General features: G+C 39.8%; 1 protein-coding gene across 2 annotated transcripts in view; it reads left to right on the top strand.

Annotated features, from left to right (window-relative positions):
• STAC (SH3 and cysteine rich domain) overlaps positions 1-19,177 on the top strand; it is a 74,447-nt gene that overhangs the window by 50,815 nt on the left and 4,455 nt on the right. For both annotated transcript variants that reach the window (XM_002197801.7, XM_030265214.4), the window contains 5 exons: positions 3,285-3,366; positions 7,565-7,629; positions 8,532-8,620; positions 12,310-12,361; positions 12,486-12,623. In XM_002197801.7, the coding sequence (XP_002197837.2) occupies positions 3,285-3,366; positions 7,565-7,629; positions 8,532-8,620; positions 12,310-12,361; positions 12,486-12,623 (426 nt within the window). The remainder of the gene's footprint in view (positions 1-3,284; positions 3,367-7,564; positions 7,630-8,531; positions 8,621-12,309; positions 12,362-12,485; positions 12,624-19,177) is intronic.

Raw genomic sequence — 19,177 nt, 5'->3', positions numbered from 1 at the left:
CCACATTATCAGACAACTCTTCTGTGCACACCTCGAAAGACAAATCACTGGGCACAGAGACATGATGAGAGTTGGTCTCCAGGTCTCAAAGAAAATATTTATATGCTTAATATCTGTATATGTTTGTTACATTTCCCTGGCATTTAAATGCATGCTCGCTCACATGGCTGATCTGTTATCTCAGGTGGTATACGTGGACTCTAAACAGGCATCAATTCATGACAGACAAGAAAGAAGACAAACTAATTTAAGCAAGAACTAAGTGAAGTCTGCAAGGAGTTTATTAAGGGACATGTCCTCTATCCACCCCCATTTGTGTCTTAAAAGGAATTTGCTAATTCCCTTTTTTTTTTTTTAAACCCAAAGTGACTCTACCTTTTGTCGCATTATTACATTTCTTTCTTTCAATTATTTAATTTCCTTTGAAACAAAATTTCTACAAATGTAATTATTGCTTTCTAAATCAATAAAGTTTATGTTGAATTTTAAATGAAAACTCAAGCGTAGAAATCACTAATGCTGTGTCAGCTTACTCTAGGGAGCTGATCATAACTAGGTGGAGTGTGGGTGTAGAATTAGGAACGCAAGTTCATTACAGGAATTTCTCCAGGGTATTGAAGCTGAGAGAGAATGTAACATGTGTCAGCATACAGGAAATAGAGAACATTAGAAAATTAAATAAAGAGGCCTGAGAAACCATAAATTCTGCCAGCACAAGCTTGTGGATTGAAACAACAATAAAAAACAAGGCAGACACAACCGTAAATGAAATGATGGAGCTGAGGACCTTTAAAATTGATGGGTGGCCTGGGAGTAAGTACTGACCAGTGACTGCAACAGGGGTGTGGCACAGAGCCCTTAGAAGCATGTGTAGTTAGGAACTCACAGGGACTAGACCTTTCCCCAGTGATCCTCACCTCAGGGCTGCTCTGCTCCTCTCCAAGCAGGAGCAGCAATGCAGCTGTGAGGCTGTGCTGGGTCCTAGCCCTGTGAGATGGAATGTGCTTCAAGGTTCTGCCATGTCACCCAACAAGGGACACCAGGGACATGGGGACACCTGGGATACTACTTCACATTGCAGGTGGTGTCCAAGCTGTCCAAGGCCTCGCTCTGGGTCAGCACAGCAGAGCTGCTCCTGACGAAGGTGACGAAAAGCAAAGGTGACTGGCTTAGAAGCTGTACCTTGCCCCTGCAGCCATGAAGATTCCATACTACATGCAGTTCCTGTAGACAACCCCTACTCTCTGCAGAGACAGCCACCTTCCTCTAAACTAGCCAAAGTATTTTTAACTTGACTGAGCTGTGTGGACTTAGTGATTTTTCCGCCCGGATTCTGCATTTCCCATAAAAGAAAGTGGCCATATGCTCCAGATTTACTACCTACTGCTTGCTTCAAAACTGTGCTTCTGCAACCCACATTTATACAAAGAGGCACTTGAGGTGATGTAAATGTGAATCTTGTTCGTTTTTTGTGGATCAGGTCCTCTCAAAAGCAGCTTTGTACCTATATCATTTTGATTAGACCATTTGTCATGTAGTCATTCAGTGAAAAATCATTAAAGGTAAATGAGGTTGCCTCAGAAGGTTTTGGATGAGGTAAACATTGAAGAGACAGTCACTACACATCCCCTATGCACTAGAACTTAACAAAATAATATTAATTGCTAATCAGCAATTATGAAGCTAGTCTGCGAAAACTGAGGAACATGTTCTAGCAATGAGCTGAAAAATAGCTGGGACTTAGTCTTTCAACAAAGCCAGTCTTTCTTTTCTCCACCCAGCAACCAGAATCCATAGATATGCTCTACACTGGATCTGTGTAAACTTTGCTACTGCAGTGCCTTCTCATCCTTGGGTGACCTATTTGGGCAAGATGCAAGACAAACATGACCTGCTGCAAAAGGCTGAGTCTAAAAACAAGGAGCAACAGAGCAGCAAAGTAAAGTATATATTCTCAAAATAGCAAGGGAAACAAGATAACCATAAGACACCTTTGGCACAAATCTACTTTCAACACCTTTGTTCATTGGTTTCCTTCATGAACAAACAGCTAGGAAAGTACTAGATAAGAGAAATAAAATTGTGAAAGCACTTTCTAAAAAAAGCTTTGCTGTCAACACTAGTAAAAGGGGAAAAAAACAACATAAAATCTATAAAGTAAGTCAGATTCTGCTCCCTAAACAAAAACAGAAATGTTCCTGTGATGCAGGCACAGGACTGCAAAGCAATAGAGCAACTTGTATGTACAGTACAATAGTAAAGTGTCATACACATTAAATCCTTCTTGTGACTTAAAATGTGTGAGCTAGAAAAAAATAAATGTTAGAAACAATGTAAGTACTTAACATTTATTCAGATTAGAGAAAGCACCTGACTCAAGTTCAGTCTTTGGGTGGTTTTTTTTGGTTATCAAAGGTGTAGTGAGTTCAGTGACTGAAGTTTTGTTAAGGTAAGACTCGCACAGAGTTGTTTGGAGCAGCTCCTCATTCCTCTTGGGCTATACATGGAGAAGCTGACTACCCAGCCAAGGAATCTGGTGCCGTAAACAGAGTATACTTCTGAGGCTGGAGATTATGTCATCCCACGTTTTTCTATACTCTGGAACACTGGGTCCCTAATCATGACTGACATTAATATGGTACAAAAAAGAAATCATAGTAATTCTCAAAGCAACACTTAGGTTTCAATTTCCCTAACCATATTGGCCAGATGACTGTTTAAAAAGAAAGTGAGGGCAGATATTTAAAGACTGACTTCATCCACTTCATTGCACTCTAGCTCTTTCTTTTACAGCATTTTAACAGAATTAAAATGACCCTTACATTACAGTTATTTTACTGAATAATGTATTCAGAACTGATACATTAAAATTCAGTAGTTTCAACTAATGTTCAGTCTCCCTAGATGATAGCTATTTAGTATACCTGCAGAATCTGCAAATTCCCTCATGCCCTTTCTGTTTTGCTCAGAGAAACATGTTGCTCAACATAATCCTTTGTTCCTTAACTTTCACTTTATTTTATACTGCAGAAATTTTTTGTGCTCCAGACTCCAAACTTGGTCTGGAATTTTTTTTTTCTGGCTTCCACTGCTCCCTGTGCAGTAGGTATGTGTTGTGCATCATGAGATCCGATGTCCCCTTCCATCCCACTAGGCTGACTCTGCTCTGCTCTGACTCCCCTCAAGTACTGCATTTCCCAGAGGTCCTTGCTGTGGTTTTATTTCACTTAGTCAATCCCTTTTTCTGGCTTATCCTGTCTCATTTGCTGTTTCTGTCCCTGCAGACAGCTGACTTGGTAGAAGTTCCGGAGGAAGGCAATAGCTCTGCAGGCACCCTTGACATAAGCAGAAAACGCAGCAACAGCGGTGAGTGCTCCCAGGCCAGGACAGCCCTCTCAGTGAAAAAGCCCACGTACAGCCTGTTCCAGAGCGGGGGCTGTGCCATGTCCATGTTTTAGCAGTGTTCTAGTTTCCAAAGCAGAAGGTGAATTGGTGGAAGACTTTGGAGAAGGCTTTTTGCTGTTCAGATGAAATTGAAGCCACCACTTTCCTTAATACGGTGTGTCGAAAAATGCAACTGGACAAGGTTCAGGTCCAATCCCTATCTTTTATCTTCACTTCATGAGCATGACTGTATTCTTAAAATGCTTCACTTCCACACTGGCAAAGTGGAACAAAAAAAATACTTTATTTTCCATATGTTTGATTTTTCCACATGATTTTGTATATCATAACCTCTTTGGGACAGAAAACAAATCATAAAAGATTTTCATGTCTTTAAAATACACAACACAGTGAATCCTGATTATAATTGCATCTTCTTAGTGCAACTGTAGTATGTGCCCAGTAATATTAATCCCAATTCCTTTGTTTGATTTGCAGTACAAAAGTAATGATTTTTACAGCATTGGTTTGATGAGATTTGAAAACCATCACATCATCAAGAGTTTAGTAATGAAATCTCAGCCACCAAGAGTTTGTGTTTGTGATCCTATTCTTGAACTAAGTCATGGCAGCGGAAGTCATAAACAGAAAGAATTATTGCTCAGCACAACTTCAGGCCCAAATTATCAGAGCAACTTCCCTAGCAGCACCTGAAATCTGCTCTGCTGAATCTCACAAGATGTACAGAACAAAAACAAATCACACTGAGCATAACTTCTTTCCTTCATGGTACTCCCAGTGCTCCTTACATACTGCTACCAATTCATGTGGGTGAAAGGCCAGTTTCAGCTGTCAGTTTATTTATTATGCCACCTCCTTATTCTTTTCCTCCCCTCTTGGTCCTATCACCTCTCCTCACTGTGTTCAATCATTTCCTGCCTCTCATTTTGTGAACATCTCTTCCATATTATCTGATTTCTCCTGAAAATTTTGTTTTCTGTCCTGAAAGTGCAAGTTGACCTGACCTGGTTAAAGATAGAGAATTCAGTCTGCACCACATTGTTTAATCCTGCCCACCTGAGATTGAATCAACCCTGTTTGAATACTCAGATTAACTTTTTATTTCTTTGCAAGTCAATAGTTTCAGCTCTGAAACACAAAAAACCTTTTTTTCTCTGAGATCTTTATTCACTGAATGTACAGAAAAGCATTCAAGGAACTTACTTAAAGAGATTAGTTTAAAAACTCAGCATGTGTCAAGCCTCCAAATAACTTCTGCGGCACATTAACGATTCCTTTGATCAGCACTGGCTTTTTTACAATCCATCCTTTAGGGGCTCAGGGTATAAATTATGCATTGGTCACTCCAAAAATTTCTTCTTGGTAGATTTTTAATAAACTGCCTGCACTGTTTGCATAAGCTATGGAAATGGTAAAATCTTTTTCAGAATGTAAAAATCCCTGGTTTTTGCTTTCTTTTTCTTTTTTTTTTGGTCTTCTGCTGCTAGGGCAAACAAGTATGAAAATAGATGGATTTCTGTTGTGTGGAGATATGAATAACATACCTCTATGGCTTTCAGATTCAAGTGCCTCCTATTAACATCCAGAGACCACAAACTAAACATAGATTAAAACTATAAGTACATTCAAAATGTTTTTACGAAGTGACTCATGACTCCTTTTTTCCTCAGTTGTCCCCTGCCTCTTTATCAGCAAGTTCCACATTAATGCCTGGATGACTCAGGTCCATTCCGGTTGACTTTGTGTTGTTGTTCTTTTTTTTTTTTTTTCCTATTAAAATACTGTTCTACAAATAAGTATTTAGGAAAATGTACATTAGATGCTCTTTGGTAAAGTGAAACAGCGGGAAAGAGAGCTTCCAGAAAGGTAAAAAGACCCAGCACATGCATGGCCATGTAATTTTCCCTGTAGAACTCCTATGACAACAACTTCAAGAGGAAATTCCTTCATTCAGGCCCTGGCATAAATCCCATGAAGCAAAGCTTCCTAGTTCTCATCTGTGAGATGGCATACCTAATTTCCAGCCCTTCAGCCTCCTCTAAGCCAGTTACACTTTTTCACTGCTGTGCCCTACTGTCTGTCCCAATAGCCAAAATGTACTTTAGGTGACATCTATGAGCCTGTTATCAACAGTGATTTGCACACTTTCCCTTTGAATCAAATATGGGATGTCCTCCCTGCAAACCCAGTTTTGGTGAGCACGTCTCAGCCAACACAAGGACACAGTTCAGCCACCTCTCATGTGCTGGGTCAGCTCCACAGTTTACAAGACAGTACATTAGTAGCTTGTTTTATTTTCTGTCACCAAACAGGAATTACTCCAGACATGAAATACTGAAATACTTTTACTTCATTTGGTGAATGACTTTTTGCAAGTCCAAAAGGCTCCTGGTTACCCAATTCAATACTCACCAGAACACCTTTAATTAGCCTCCTAAGTCCCGCTCCTCTGAACAGGAAAAGCAAAGCACAGTGATTTGAGTAGGACTTTAACCCTGCCAAACTGTAATGGCAGCATTTTAAACCCCTTCATACAGATGCCAGACATATATGTACCCCTATATTAATGATACAGAAAATTAGGTTTATTTCTAAGGTTTTCCTTCTCATACCTGTGATAGTCTGCAGGGTCAGAGACCCTTTGCAACAGGACTTGGTGAGGAGCATATTGAGGCCTCAGGTCCACTGCAGTCAGGACAGCCAGACACAACTTGTGCTGACATTTTCACATTAAGTGTGGCATGTATCAGCTCACATGCTCCCTTCACATTCACAGATTGAACTTTTTGACTACAACATTGTCTTACATTTTGTCAGAGAAGATGTGTGTGCTCATGAATGCCTGTCACTTTGCACAAAACCTTTCTTGTGCGTGTTCTGGCTGCCGTTTCGCTTGCCTTTATCTGTTACAAGAACACTGTCATGTTTTTCAATATCCAAGTATAACTCTCTACTATCAAAGAACCTTACTATTTCCCTCATAAACTTCTCCAGAGACTCTGTTAGGCTGTCAACTACCATGTAGACTAGTCCCAGAAATATATGTTAATGAAAGTAAGGACAAGCAAGTGAAAAAACAGAGAAGAAAAATTCAGTGGATTGGTGATCCCTGGACCTTTTTTTGCCCTGAATGCATTTACCTGTATGGCAGAGAAACAAAAAGAAAATGCCCCCAAGTTGCCTGATACTACCACTTTGGAGAGTGCCAAATTGTTAGAGGCTACAAAGTCCAGCTTCTGCTAAAAACACCTACAGAGGTGAATGAATGGTAGCAAAATACATTGATGGTTCTAGGCTGCTCAAAGACTCCATCTATTAAAAAAAACTCATATTCAGACTTTATCCAGAAGCAAGAAACAGTGGGGAATTCTTAAAATGTGAAGGGGGAATTCTGTCGGAAGGATAAAGTCACTGTGTTTTTTCTAGGGCGATAACTGAGGACAAGTATCAGTCAGCTCATGAATCAATTACATTAGAGGGTAACTGATTACTTATCAGGTATGTTAGGTGCTGTGACTGTTGTCTTATTCTATGAGTTTCTGATTTAGTAACTTAGAAGCAAATATTTACATCTACAGGCCTATGTCTGAGTTTACCTACCCTGATATGAAAGCAATTCAGGTACCTCCTGTAAATTCAAAGACATAAGTAGTGTATCCAGTGCACCTCAGGCATGGACTAGTGGAGAGAAAAGGACCAAAGAAGGCTATCAAACACTTAGAGGGAGACATCAAAAAGAGGACGGAAGAGGTTTTGCATACAATCTTTCCCAATATTGCTCATACACGATCATCAGCTTTTGCAGGTGCTTTAAAATGTAAATACTGCTTATCCTAAACATGACAATCCAGTACTGAATGTGAGAAAAAGCCTGCTGGGCTTTAGTAGTGCACTTACAGTACCTAGGTTCTGTTCTTGTGTATATTCATCAGATCAAAATGGTTCATTTGTTACACTTGTAAATTCTGGAGAACAGAGATTGGGTCATGTGCCAATGGCATCTGTGCTTTTGTTGGGACTGTAGAAGGGTTCAGAGGAGACCACAAGGAATCAAAGAAAATAAGGGAGAAAGGGAAGAGATCAGCAAAATCCAGGTGATCCTGTTCAGGTGAAGAGTCTAAAACTACTCCTAAAATGTCATGTGTTTTCTTTATTTCAGTGTTTACATACTCTGAAAATGGCACAGAACACTTTGGAGAAGAACCAAAAAGTATACCTTCCCCGGTATGAGCATAAATTTTGTGATGATGCAATAGTAATGGGAAGTCATGTAAAACTCTTGTTTTTATGGCTGTCTGAGGACCTTGACTAGGTCTGATGTGTCACTGATATCTGACTGTTGTGTTCTTACACAATTTCTGGGCCACTGGCCACAGCTGGAAGCAGTATATATTACTGGGTGGCTTTTTGGTTTATCCTTTGTCATCACTTTATGGTTTTCTCCTTATTGCAAATTGATTTGGGAATGCAAAAGATCCAGTGTGCAGGCCATGTAATTATAATAAAACTGCCATGATGTAAAAATCACGATTTGATTTTGAAAATTATTTAGTGTTTGCTTTGGCTTTTTCTTTTTTTTTACCCCAGATTAATAGTGGAAAAAGTGAGAAGAGAGAGTAGCTAGTCTTCTCTGTTGAAAACCCAACACAAAAAGCTTTCACACATTAAAATCACTAAGAAAGTGATTTTCCTGCTCTTAATTTGGACCTATGCACTGTACAATCCTAGTTCCAGCCATAATGAGAACTGTAGACTAGACACCTTATATAATGTCAAAAAATACACTACTGGGCTCATAAGAGCTTTCATATATACTAATGAGAGAAAAAAAGGTACATTTTTAAGATCTTGTCCCAAAATCCAGCCAGTGAAAATTTCTGCTTGTGTTCTTTGGAAGACTGGAATTTGATCTTCAAGTTCAAATAATTTTCTTTCTAAATTAAGATAATTACTGCCTTAATGACTTGCAGTGTACCTGGGCCATAGTCCTCCCAGTTTTGAGAAGAGAGATGATTCTGGCCAATTCATTGTAAGATCAGGTTCTGGTTCCTCTGTCTCTAACAAAGTGAACCAAATTCCTTTACAGAGCAGATATTTAAATTTTCTCTTTCTCTTTTTTTTTAAAGGGACCATTTTATAAAAACACGTTACAAATGAACACCTACGTTGCCTTGTACAAATTTGTACCACAAGAAAATGAAGACTTGGAGATGAGGTAAACTCCAAAATATTTGTTAGTTACATTTGCACTGATGGTCATATATGACTTTGGGGAAGGGAGGGTTTCTTCTGAAATTTTCTATACACATTTTTATAGACATAACCATCAAGATACATAGATGTTCTCACAGTTAAAAAGAACAGGTGACCAATTCTTTTGGCAAGGATAAAATAGATTAAAAGTTTCAAAAGCACTTATATCACTTTAGAAGCAAAATGGCTTTCAGCTATAAAATATTCTCAGTGGCTTTGTTTTTCAATCAGAAATATTCAGCTAGGAATTCTCCCGCAGTCCTCATGCTAATGCTAAAAATTTTACCTGTCATGTTTGATCCTCCCTCTTATTCAGTTGAGTCTGAAAAAAGAGAATGGTGTCCAGCTGCTGGATGGCAGTGTTTTCAGTGAGAACTTTGAAAAATAACCTTGTTAATTGCTATTTTTAGCACTTCTTCAGTTCTGCATCAGTTGCTTGCATTACAAGATCTAATCCAAGCCAAATGAAGGAAAGGACAGCTTTTCTTTCAGTGAAATTATTTTGTTCATGCTACTCACATTTTGCATGGTCTTGCTGGAGTTCCTACTGTGAAACATGTCACCTGTCTTCACAGCATCCCTATATCAAAATAACCATGCATGTAATACAGAATTTAGGGAACTGACAGGGGAATGCCCCTCTCAGCATCTCCAACACTGAAAGCCTTTTTCCTGTTCCCAGCTGTGCCTTCTCACTGCTCTTGAACTAAAAGGGGGGATCTAACACAGAAGTTGCAAGTTTTCCTATCATTCTGCTTTAATGGTATTTCCTGATCATTATTTTAGGAATGCCAGCTCTTCAGGAAATAACCATAGTATATGGCAATCTTTAGTGCAACTTGCCAGCCATTCTGTTTGAAAGATTCTACTTTGTATCCTACTCTTTTGGAGTGTATTCCATCTTATGCATTTCTTCCATGACATAGAACATTTCTCAGACAAGCCTGCACTGGACTACAATCCTCATCCAGACACAGATATCCAGAAAACACATCAACCTTCAAAATCCACCTGTTCCACATTTTAGGGGAAAAAATAGCCTGTGGTCTGAAACATTCTCTTTCAGGGGACACCAGTCTGTTTCCAGGGATACCAGCAAGGATTTAGACTTGTGGTACTCAACCACAGCAGCGCTGTTTGTCCCCTTGGTCAGAAATTCAGTAATATATGTGTTAACATTGTTCCATAAGGGATTCCCAATAGCTGCTAATGCTGTTTTCTTATTGCAGAGCCAATCCAACTCAATTACATTAATTCCCATTTAGCATAGTTGAGGTGCTGGAGGTGGGTTCAGCAGAGCAGTGTTGTCAAGCACGGTCCTGGGAACCTGAATTGGGAACCAGCTGATCAGCCCTGATCAGCTCCATCATAACAAAGGGAAGTAGCAGGGGAAGGACCTGAAGGGAAGAGTTAGGGCAGATTTCTGGAGTTCCCAGCTCAACTCTGAGAGGATACAGTGAGTGGCAGATTACTGCAGTGAAGATGTGTAGCCCTGATTTCAGCTGAAATTTGAATTTACCACAGCCTGGATTTCTTCCCTAACAGCAGGAGCAGTCAGTCAGACTTTCCGGTGCTCTGGCATAAGTAAAGTAGGACACTGAAGTAATACACTTATTCTAAGAGATGGCCTTACATTACAAGAGAGAATCCTAAAAATAAGCTACATCATGTTTCAAACACTGCAGTGAGTAGAACAAATAGAATAGAATAGAATAGAATAGAATAGAATAGAATAGAATAGAATAGAATAGAATAGAATAGAATAGAATAGAATAGAATAGAATAGAATAGAATAGAATAGAATAGAATAGAATAGAATAGTTGGACGGGACCTACAGCAGTCTCTGTAGGGACTAGCCACCTTGCCACCTCCTGAAACCCAGATCACTGAGGTAGAGCAGACAATTTATCCAAGGTTGTGATTTACAGAAGAAAAATATGAGATCTGGCTGATTTCATCCAGTAGTAATAACCAAGTGGATTACCCCCTATCACCCCCTATCAGGGATTAGCAGCCCAAATCTAGGGTGCAAGAGTAACAGATCCAGATGGGATTTCTATTTGGAATCCTTTTTGGGAATTAAAGACATCTACATTAGGTCTCTTCTAGGAAAAAAAAAAAAAAAAATCAACAAAATTAACAGACCTTCAACCTGAAATTGTCTGTGCTCAGGCAAGTGACAGGGAGAGATTTTAGGTTCAGTTGCCAGCTTTCTCTGGCAGACAAATAAATTTATATTATCTGAGTTATCTTTCTAACAACCAGGCTGAAGAATACAGGTTGGACAAGGCTTTCTAAATCCTTCTTGTTTAAACTGTTTTTCCTTTCAGTGTAAGGGCTCCAGTGTTGGCCCCACTCTATTCATTTTGAAGTTATGGGTTCCCTTGAAATCTATTTAAGTGTTTAATATTAACTGTAGTAAAGGATTCACATATACTTTCCCAATGAAAAAAAAATCTTTTACCACTGGGATACCAAGCTGTCCATTTTCTCTAGCTTCCCTCCTCACCTCAGTAACATTTAATTATTCCAAACACACTGAAACAGGTTCTTGAGGAAGGCTTAAAGAAAATCCTGTTTCAGATTGCACAGTGTTAGAAGACTAAATGCCTGTTCCTCCAGTTGTCAGCACCAATGATAACTGCTTGGAAAGTGGACCAAAGAGGCCCACCACTGACCACATCTGCAGCTGCATCCTGGGCAGATCCACATTTTCTATGCATGCTCTGAAAAAGCCTGTTAAATTTGACCTGTTATCCATCATAACAGATGTTCCAGATGTGTTTACAGGCTCTTGTGCTGATATCTCAACAATACAGTGAGCCTAACAGGGAAAGCTGAATAATTAGGGGTCAACAATTAATTTAATTAAGATCAAGAAATGTCTCTTATCCAGCAAACAGAGCTTTCTGGAGTTAATCCTTTTGGAAATGGTCTCCCACTTACTTTCTACAATATACCACTATTATAAGTACATAGGATTGTTGATGAAGTGTCACCAGTCGGGGGGGGAAAAGGTCAAAAAACTGTTCAACTACCTGCACAAAATCAGCTTAGCAAATTCTGCTATTAGTGTTTCCAGCCAAATTATTCTCCTAGCTCTGCTTTGGAACAAGTCAGCTGGATGCTGATACTTAGCAATTACAACTCAGCACCACACATTACGAAGGTAAATATGTCCCATTCAAATAAAAAAGACATTCTTGGACAGAATTATATCCCTGCTGACTAATTGCCTTTGTCAATAAAATAGAATTATTTGCCTGCCACCTTCCTTCTGCAATCACAGCTTGAAAACACAGATGATGAAGTAGTGTGTCCCAACAGTGTGAAATGTCTTAAAGTAAAACAATAATGCCTTTAACAAAGAGGGACTATATTTTAAACAGTTCCTTAATAAGCAGTAAGCAGAACTTCCAGTTCACAGATGTTGTCCCAAAATAAAGAACTAGCCCCAATATACAGTCTGTCTTTCTAAATTAACATGTGTGACTGAAGAAAACCTTGCCACCTTACTGTGTCTACCTCCAGTGAATGCTCAGACCAAATAGCCACCTAAGGACCACCTTCCTATTAGAAGGGAATTGTGAAAGCTGATTCAACATGACAATTAAGAGTAATCTTACATACGATTCCTCTTCTAATTACAGGCCAGGGGATATGATCACACTTCTGGAAGACTCTAATGAAGACTGGTGGAAGGTATGTGCTTGTCAGTTTATATCTGTTTTCTTTCCAAAAGGAAAAATATCTTGTTTTCATACTGAAATTATATCAAAGCTTCTACTGTTAACAAACTTCTACTATCAATATGTTTCCTTCACAGGGGAGAATTGATGACAGAACTGGATATTTTCCTGCTAACTTTGTTCAGAGAGTACAACAGAATGAGAAGATTTACAGGTGTATCAGGACATTCATTGGCTGCAAGGAACAGGGACAGATAACTCTGAAAGAGAACCAGGTAAGATCTTCTGTGCTGGACCCTCACTGGACTCAGTAGAGCATCCAGCAGTCTTACCAATGACTGAAGGGAAAATTGTGAAAGATGAGGACAGGCAGATTTTACTGCAATTTTACAAGATTTATTATTTGTGTGTAACAGTTAAGAGCACTGTTTGCCTTGTGCAAACACATATTCAATGCCTAATATAGCCTGAATTTTCAGTCTCACGGACATTCATAGTGATACTTCACATATTTCCTCACTCTCTTACTGACTTCAGAGGGATGAACACAGAGTCTTAGCAGTAGACCTTGTGTCCCTGAAAAATGATCTGGCTTTCTCCTCCTTATTAGAACTAATCTAATAAAAGATAGTCCCTCCCTCCCCAGATCTCAACTTACCTAAAGACCTAAACACAGCCTATTGTCTTTCCATCAACATGAAAAGAGTTAAGACAGTATGACACAAAGCTGTAAATCCTAAATTTGACACTTGTTTGGCAGTTGCAAGGTATATTTAATCCTTTTGTGTGTGTGTGTGTGTGCGCCACCACTTAAATACCTTCTCTACAGGCTGTAATATATTTTAAGCTTTAAGTGATCCTGTGAGCTAAAGTACACTATGTGAGGACTTGCAGGGTCCCCTGGTGTATTTTCAGCAGCTCCTTCTCTTTTGTGTCCTCAGGTGGCTTCACTAGGCACAAGCCATGACCCAAAACCTGCATTAAGGGACAGGTTTGTGGCATAAGCTCCTCTAAATAGGATGATGACATACTAAGGGTACACACAGCTTGAGTTCTCTGAAATCTGGATGCAATAGAAAGGTAGATTTTTTTTTCTCACTGCACCTTGCAAAGCCCAATGTTTATCTGCCTCATTAGGTCTTTCCTTTCCTGTGCAACTGTGTCACATCACCAGAAATGGTTTGCCTTATAGCCTGAACAGCACTGTTTTTAAAAAAGTAGAGAAGAAGTCAGAACCAGTGTGGACTTGAAAGCTGTAGATTTTTCCATACAGAACATTCACGGTGCATCAACTGCACTGGCGGATAAGATTTACTTACAGCTTGGTTGCTGCTGATTTGTGGCATAGCAAAACATAAAAGTGCTAACAATCCTTGGGTGCACACAGCTTTTTAAGGAAGGCACAGAAATACAGTGACCACAATATATTTTAACTGCCCCTGTACATGCAGTACATTGGTCTGCATGTTTCTAGAAGGAAAGTTCTTACATTTTTTTTACCCAATATCTCTTTTATGTTTTTTTCTGTCTGTGCACACAGAAAAAAATAAATATTTCCAGAGCAGAACAAGGGCTTTTGGAGGCTTTATGTTCTAAAATAAGCAATACACAAGGACAAAGGTAGGAGATGGCGGTGTTGGAACATGGCAGGCCAGCATGAGGGAATGGTCAAGATCGGTGTCATTTCTCATTAGTGGAAGTACCAAATCATCTCTGTCAGCGTGGCTACTGCTGCAAGCAGTGAGAGCCCAGCTTGCCTCAGTTCTCACAAAACCACAGATTTCAGGTAGGCAGTTCTGGCATCTAAACTCAAGGGCCTTCCTATTGTCCCTGTTTCATAATAGCATCACAAAGGGAGCTCAGAGTCAGGGTGCCTCATCTGCTCTGGCAAGGCATGAGGTAAAGAAAGGGATTAATCGATCCTGTCCCCCTACTACCTCACTTTTTAAAAAAACTTTCCAGCTCTATCTCAAGCCCACACAAATACTGAGGCTGAATATGAATGCTGTCTGGTACTTGTTCCATGTGGTAGAGGCTTAAGAGGAAGAAAGAAATAAATATTTATTGTGAAACAGGGGGCAGAGATCAGACTGCAAGAACACATGAATGCAGAGACATGAGAGAAAAGGAGCATAGCAAACAGATCCCGCTCCACTCTCACACCAATTATGCAAAGGGGAGACATTTAAGCAGCTTGAGGGCCATTTTGACTAATTTCCAGGTGGGACAGCCACAGTGAGGCCATGGACATTTATCTGCTACCTTCTGTCCTGCCACACAAGACACAATTTTTTATGTTTTTTTTATAAAAAGACAACTCTGCCTTCACTGTGGAAAAACTCTTACTGAGGAAGAGATTTTAATTGTTATTGAGAATTTCTTTTATTTCTCCATTGTTTTCCATGTGAAGCAGAGAAAGAAGTGCAATAGGGGAAGGCATGGCTAAAACAAAGTCATCTGAATGGGACTTCTGGGAAAACTTAGGCAGATTTTTTTTTTTTTTTTTTTGTCTTTTTGTCTGTTGGGAATTTCTGTGGAATGTCATCAGCTGTGTTACCTGTCTCTGGGCACAGTGTTCAGAGTGCTGTGACTGCAATACATATACTATATGCAGAGCACTGACTTCTTCCAGATTAGCAAGCAGGAGAGATTATTCATCACTACTTATTCCTGTCAAGTCTCACTTTAGCTAGAAAAACTCATTAACTGGTCTAATAAATTCCTGTGACTATAGGATGACAAAGTTACTTCACTGAGTCACTTTCCATGTGGTCTAACAAGAGCACAGAACCATTCTGACAATGAAAGCAAGGATGATATACTAACAGAAAAACTTATCCAGTGACAATGATATGAATTTTCATTATATTTCTTGATACCTTCCATGTTTTATCCTTCAGGTCTCTGTCCTCTCATGCTCTATATGAACTTTTCTGGGTAGAGAGTATACTCTTGTAAGGCAAAAGACAATAAATTCACATCAACAAAGCCACATGACTACCCTAAGAAAAGCCATTTTAGTCAAGCAGAGGTACTTTCAAGTTTGAGACACAGGGAGTGATACTTTTTCTGGAATCATTTGGCAGTTTCATGCCCTAGAAATAACATTTGGAGTTTCAGCTTCATGTGAACCTTTCTTTCAGGGAGAGGGCTGAAGAATAACCAGTTTGTTCACCCATCATGAGCAATATGCACAAGCTAGTCTTCAGAAAGGATCCCTTGAAAATTTTACAATGCAATATGAAACCCAGGCTGGAGAAGAAAAAGTGTACTGCTTCAGAGATGCCAACATCTTGAAGTGTAAGGTTCACTGACAGATTTTTGAATCTTAAAACCAGTTCAGAAGATGATTGGACACCACGAGGCTCAATCAGGGATCTGTGGGAGGTAGGCAGGCATAGCCCTTGACATCAGTAAAGCAAGATTATCAATAAGGAAACCAAACCTGACCAATTTCAGTGGCTTTCCACACTTTTAAGCTGTTCTCACAAACATTATGAATTACATAATTTCCAACTCTGACTGACTGTATTATCACTTGTATATATATATAAGATTTTCTCCAGCCTGTAATTTCTGCCCTAGACTACCCAAATTCACTACCAAACATTATACAAATACTTCTTTTCATGACAACAGGCTCTTATTTGACCTTTGTTCACAAAAGAAAAAAACTGTGATAACTAATATATCATCAATATTTGGAAAGGCATCTCTTAAAATATCTTTAAAGTTTTGACCATCCTTATGTTTTAAAGAAGTCAAAATAATCTGCTGTTTGAATGTCTGCTTTTACTTTGAAAAAGATACTACTCACAACTTTGCTTGGCTGCCTCTAACATCTACAGTCACACTAACACAAATTAGTTAAGAGCTGGGCTTTTTGTATTTAAATAGCACAATTTATTTTAAATTGTGCAAGTGATCTTGGGCAACAGAAATTACCCCAAACAGTGACATTTGTGACAAAGTGGGAATCAGAAGCTCTTTGCCTCGTCCAGAGTGTGCTGTGATTTTACACAGAAGTCAGTGCAACAGACCCATTTTGTGATGGGTTTTTTAGAGATGTCCACAAGGCTAGGCTTAATAAAGCAGGACTGAAGGACAGGTCTATAGACCCAGGAAATCCACCTCTCTCAGGTCTTCTGATTAGCCCAAATGCTTTGCTGCTACCTGGCTTTTCACCTCATTTCCTAGGCGTTATTTTATGTCCCCATATTTTTGGGATGCTGTAAAAGAAGCTGATTGTCTAAGAGCATGACTCAGCTGCCTTTGAAAATCAGTTTCATCACAGTGGCATAAACTGATCACTGACAGTGACGTTGCAGTTCTTCATGTGCCCCCCAGCTTTAAGTCCTGCACCTCACAGCTAGGCCAAAAGGGAACAGGGTCATTTTCCAGCTCTCTCTGATTTCCATTGACATCAGTCTTGCTGAGAAGGGATAGGTGTCCCCATTCATTCAGGGATGCTGAGTGGCACAAAAGATTTGTAAGAGTCCAAAACAAGGGCACAGATCATTATGCATCCAGTCTAGTCCAGGTCTTCTTTAAAACTTTAAGTGATATAGGTAAAATAAGACAGTGTTCTTGGTCCAAAAGTTAGTGAAACAACTGATACAAAACCCTTCATCATCATTTGCATTATGACTCTATGGGTATGGAAACTGGACAGCTCAGCATTTCCATCACAAGGCTCACATAGGCAAGGACCTCAGTGTGCTGGCAGCAGCGGATATAGATGCACACAGTGTCCCTGTGCTGTCATTCTTGCAAACAGAAGACTTGAACTTGCAGACCTCTTGACTTGACACTGTCTATGGGCTCCAAGATAGCTCTTGAAATTGTACTGCCCTCATAACCAAAGTCCTACTTCATCAGAACCAGTCTGTGGCTGTCAGATGGGTTAATTGTGTGGAAGAAAAAAGACCTGCAAAAAGTTACAGCAATTTCAAAATTACTCCCAGAGAGAACTGGCCATTTAAGCTCAAATTCAAAGCACAGGATTTAGACTAACAGGAATGACCATGCAGGTCAAAGGACAATTTCCTAATTGCTCATCACCCCCACCTGCTCAGGGCTGACTGACAGATAAAAAATCCTCAGGGCAGCTGTTGACAAGATCAGACAAGTCACAATCTGAATGTTTGGGGGAGTTTTGACTTTTTTTTTAAGACAATGAGATGAAAGAATAGGAAAGTAAATTTATAATAATATATCCCACTTTCAGATAATTCTGAAGATAACTTTTGAGTGAGAAATAGCCTGAGATGTGGTTTCTTACCCTGTGGCTTACTCCACTACTAATCTCTTGAGCCAGAGTGCAGGGGGAAAATCCCAACCACCCCCCTTTTTGTTCCTACTAAATTCACTGGAGAGTGGTTTCTCTGGCTCACTTTTCTAGTCAAGCCAGCAGCCTGCCACCCAAAACATGCCAGCCTGAGTAGCTGCCATTTTAAGCAGTTTCCAGCTTTACTCAGAAAACCATGACTACCTGTCGGTACCTGTGGCACCTCGTGCCTTCAGAACCATCATTTTTGCCATCTCTAATCAGAGCTAATCCCCAACAACAGCTGATTCATCGGGTGAAATCCAAAACTCTGGATGCTACCATGTCCTCATCTGGGATTACTCTCAATTTACACCCATGTAAGAAAATCAAGAGCCAAATCTCCAGGCTACAACACGTGAGAGAAATCCTTGGCAGCATACATAAAAGGGGATGAGAGCAAAAGTGGCCATAGATGGTATTTTATACAGTCTTCTCTGAAAACTGCAGAATTTGGAGCAGCTCCAGGGCTTTGCAAAGTTCCAGCAGCCGTCACAGACCCAGGAGACCTCCTGAGCTGCACAGGATTATGAAAGTGTTACATACTGTGGCCAAGCTTATTCTTCCCCTGAACCCTAACCTTCCTTGGAAAGCAGTGAGAAAAAACTCTGCCATCTGGGGTCTGGCACCTGCAAGGCTTAGTGTGTTAGTATGAGAGAATTTCAGCTGGAATTTGGGAGGATTCAAATCTGTGTATTGGTATGTAGAGTGAGAGTTCTCACATAAGGCATTGTACACCACATGCCCAGTGAAGATCTAAAGTTACTGCTGTAGCAGAGGACACTCACCGATATCAAGGAGCACTCAGATGAGAAACAAACAAACAACAACAAAAAGAAAAAAACCACTCCACTGAAAAAAGAAGAAATCTGATGTATTTTTCACTCCAAAAACAAAGAAACCGGTATTCAGAAAACTCAGTATTTTTCTTTTATCAACAAATCATTCTGCTGACAATACAAGACAACAGGGGAAACTACTCTGTTCTTGCAATATATTCTGCACAGCACCAGAGAGGCTAAGCAAAACAATGCACCAGGCTTAGTGAGCAATGTAGACCTGATGGAGATGGAATAATTTTGGGGATCCTATCAAAAAGCTAGAAGTCTTGCAGATATCTTCAGTTAGGAGAAAAACACAATAATGTAGTGAATCACTCCTTTTAACCAGACAGCTCTAGTTATGGAGAAGCTGCAAAGGCTCATGGCAGTAGGGATCAGCTGAAAAGAGGAACTTGTCAGCTAATGTTCCTTCCCACACTTGGATAGTCTTACATACTTGGCCATCCGTACTCTCGTGCTTCTTTGCAGGGTTTTTCTCTCATCATTTCTTTCTCAGAGGCAGAGACCAACATATAGCAGTAGTTAGAAACACCTTTCTCTGTCCCCATGTGCTTTGCACTCTCTATTTTGAATGGTGATATGACTGCAGAGGAAGCAGATGCTGTGCTGGGGATTCATGACATAAATGAGCTTGGCTGTTTTGCAACAGAACCTAAACTAG

This window comes from Taeniopygia guttata, chromosome 2 (genome assembly GCF_048771995.1).
Source record: "Taeniopygia guttata chromosome 2, bTaeGut7.mat, whole genome shotgun sequence".
NCBI classification, from domain to species: domain Eukaryota; kingdom Metazoa; phylum Chordata; class Aves; order Passeriformes; family Estrildidae; genus Taeniopygia; species Taeniopygia guttata.
Note: the sequence above shows the minus strand (reverse complement) of the source record. Positions and strands in the feature narration are given on the sequence as shown.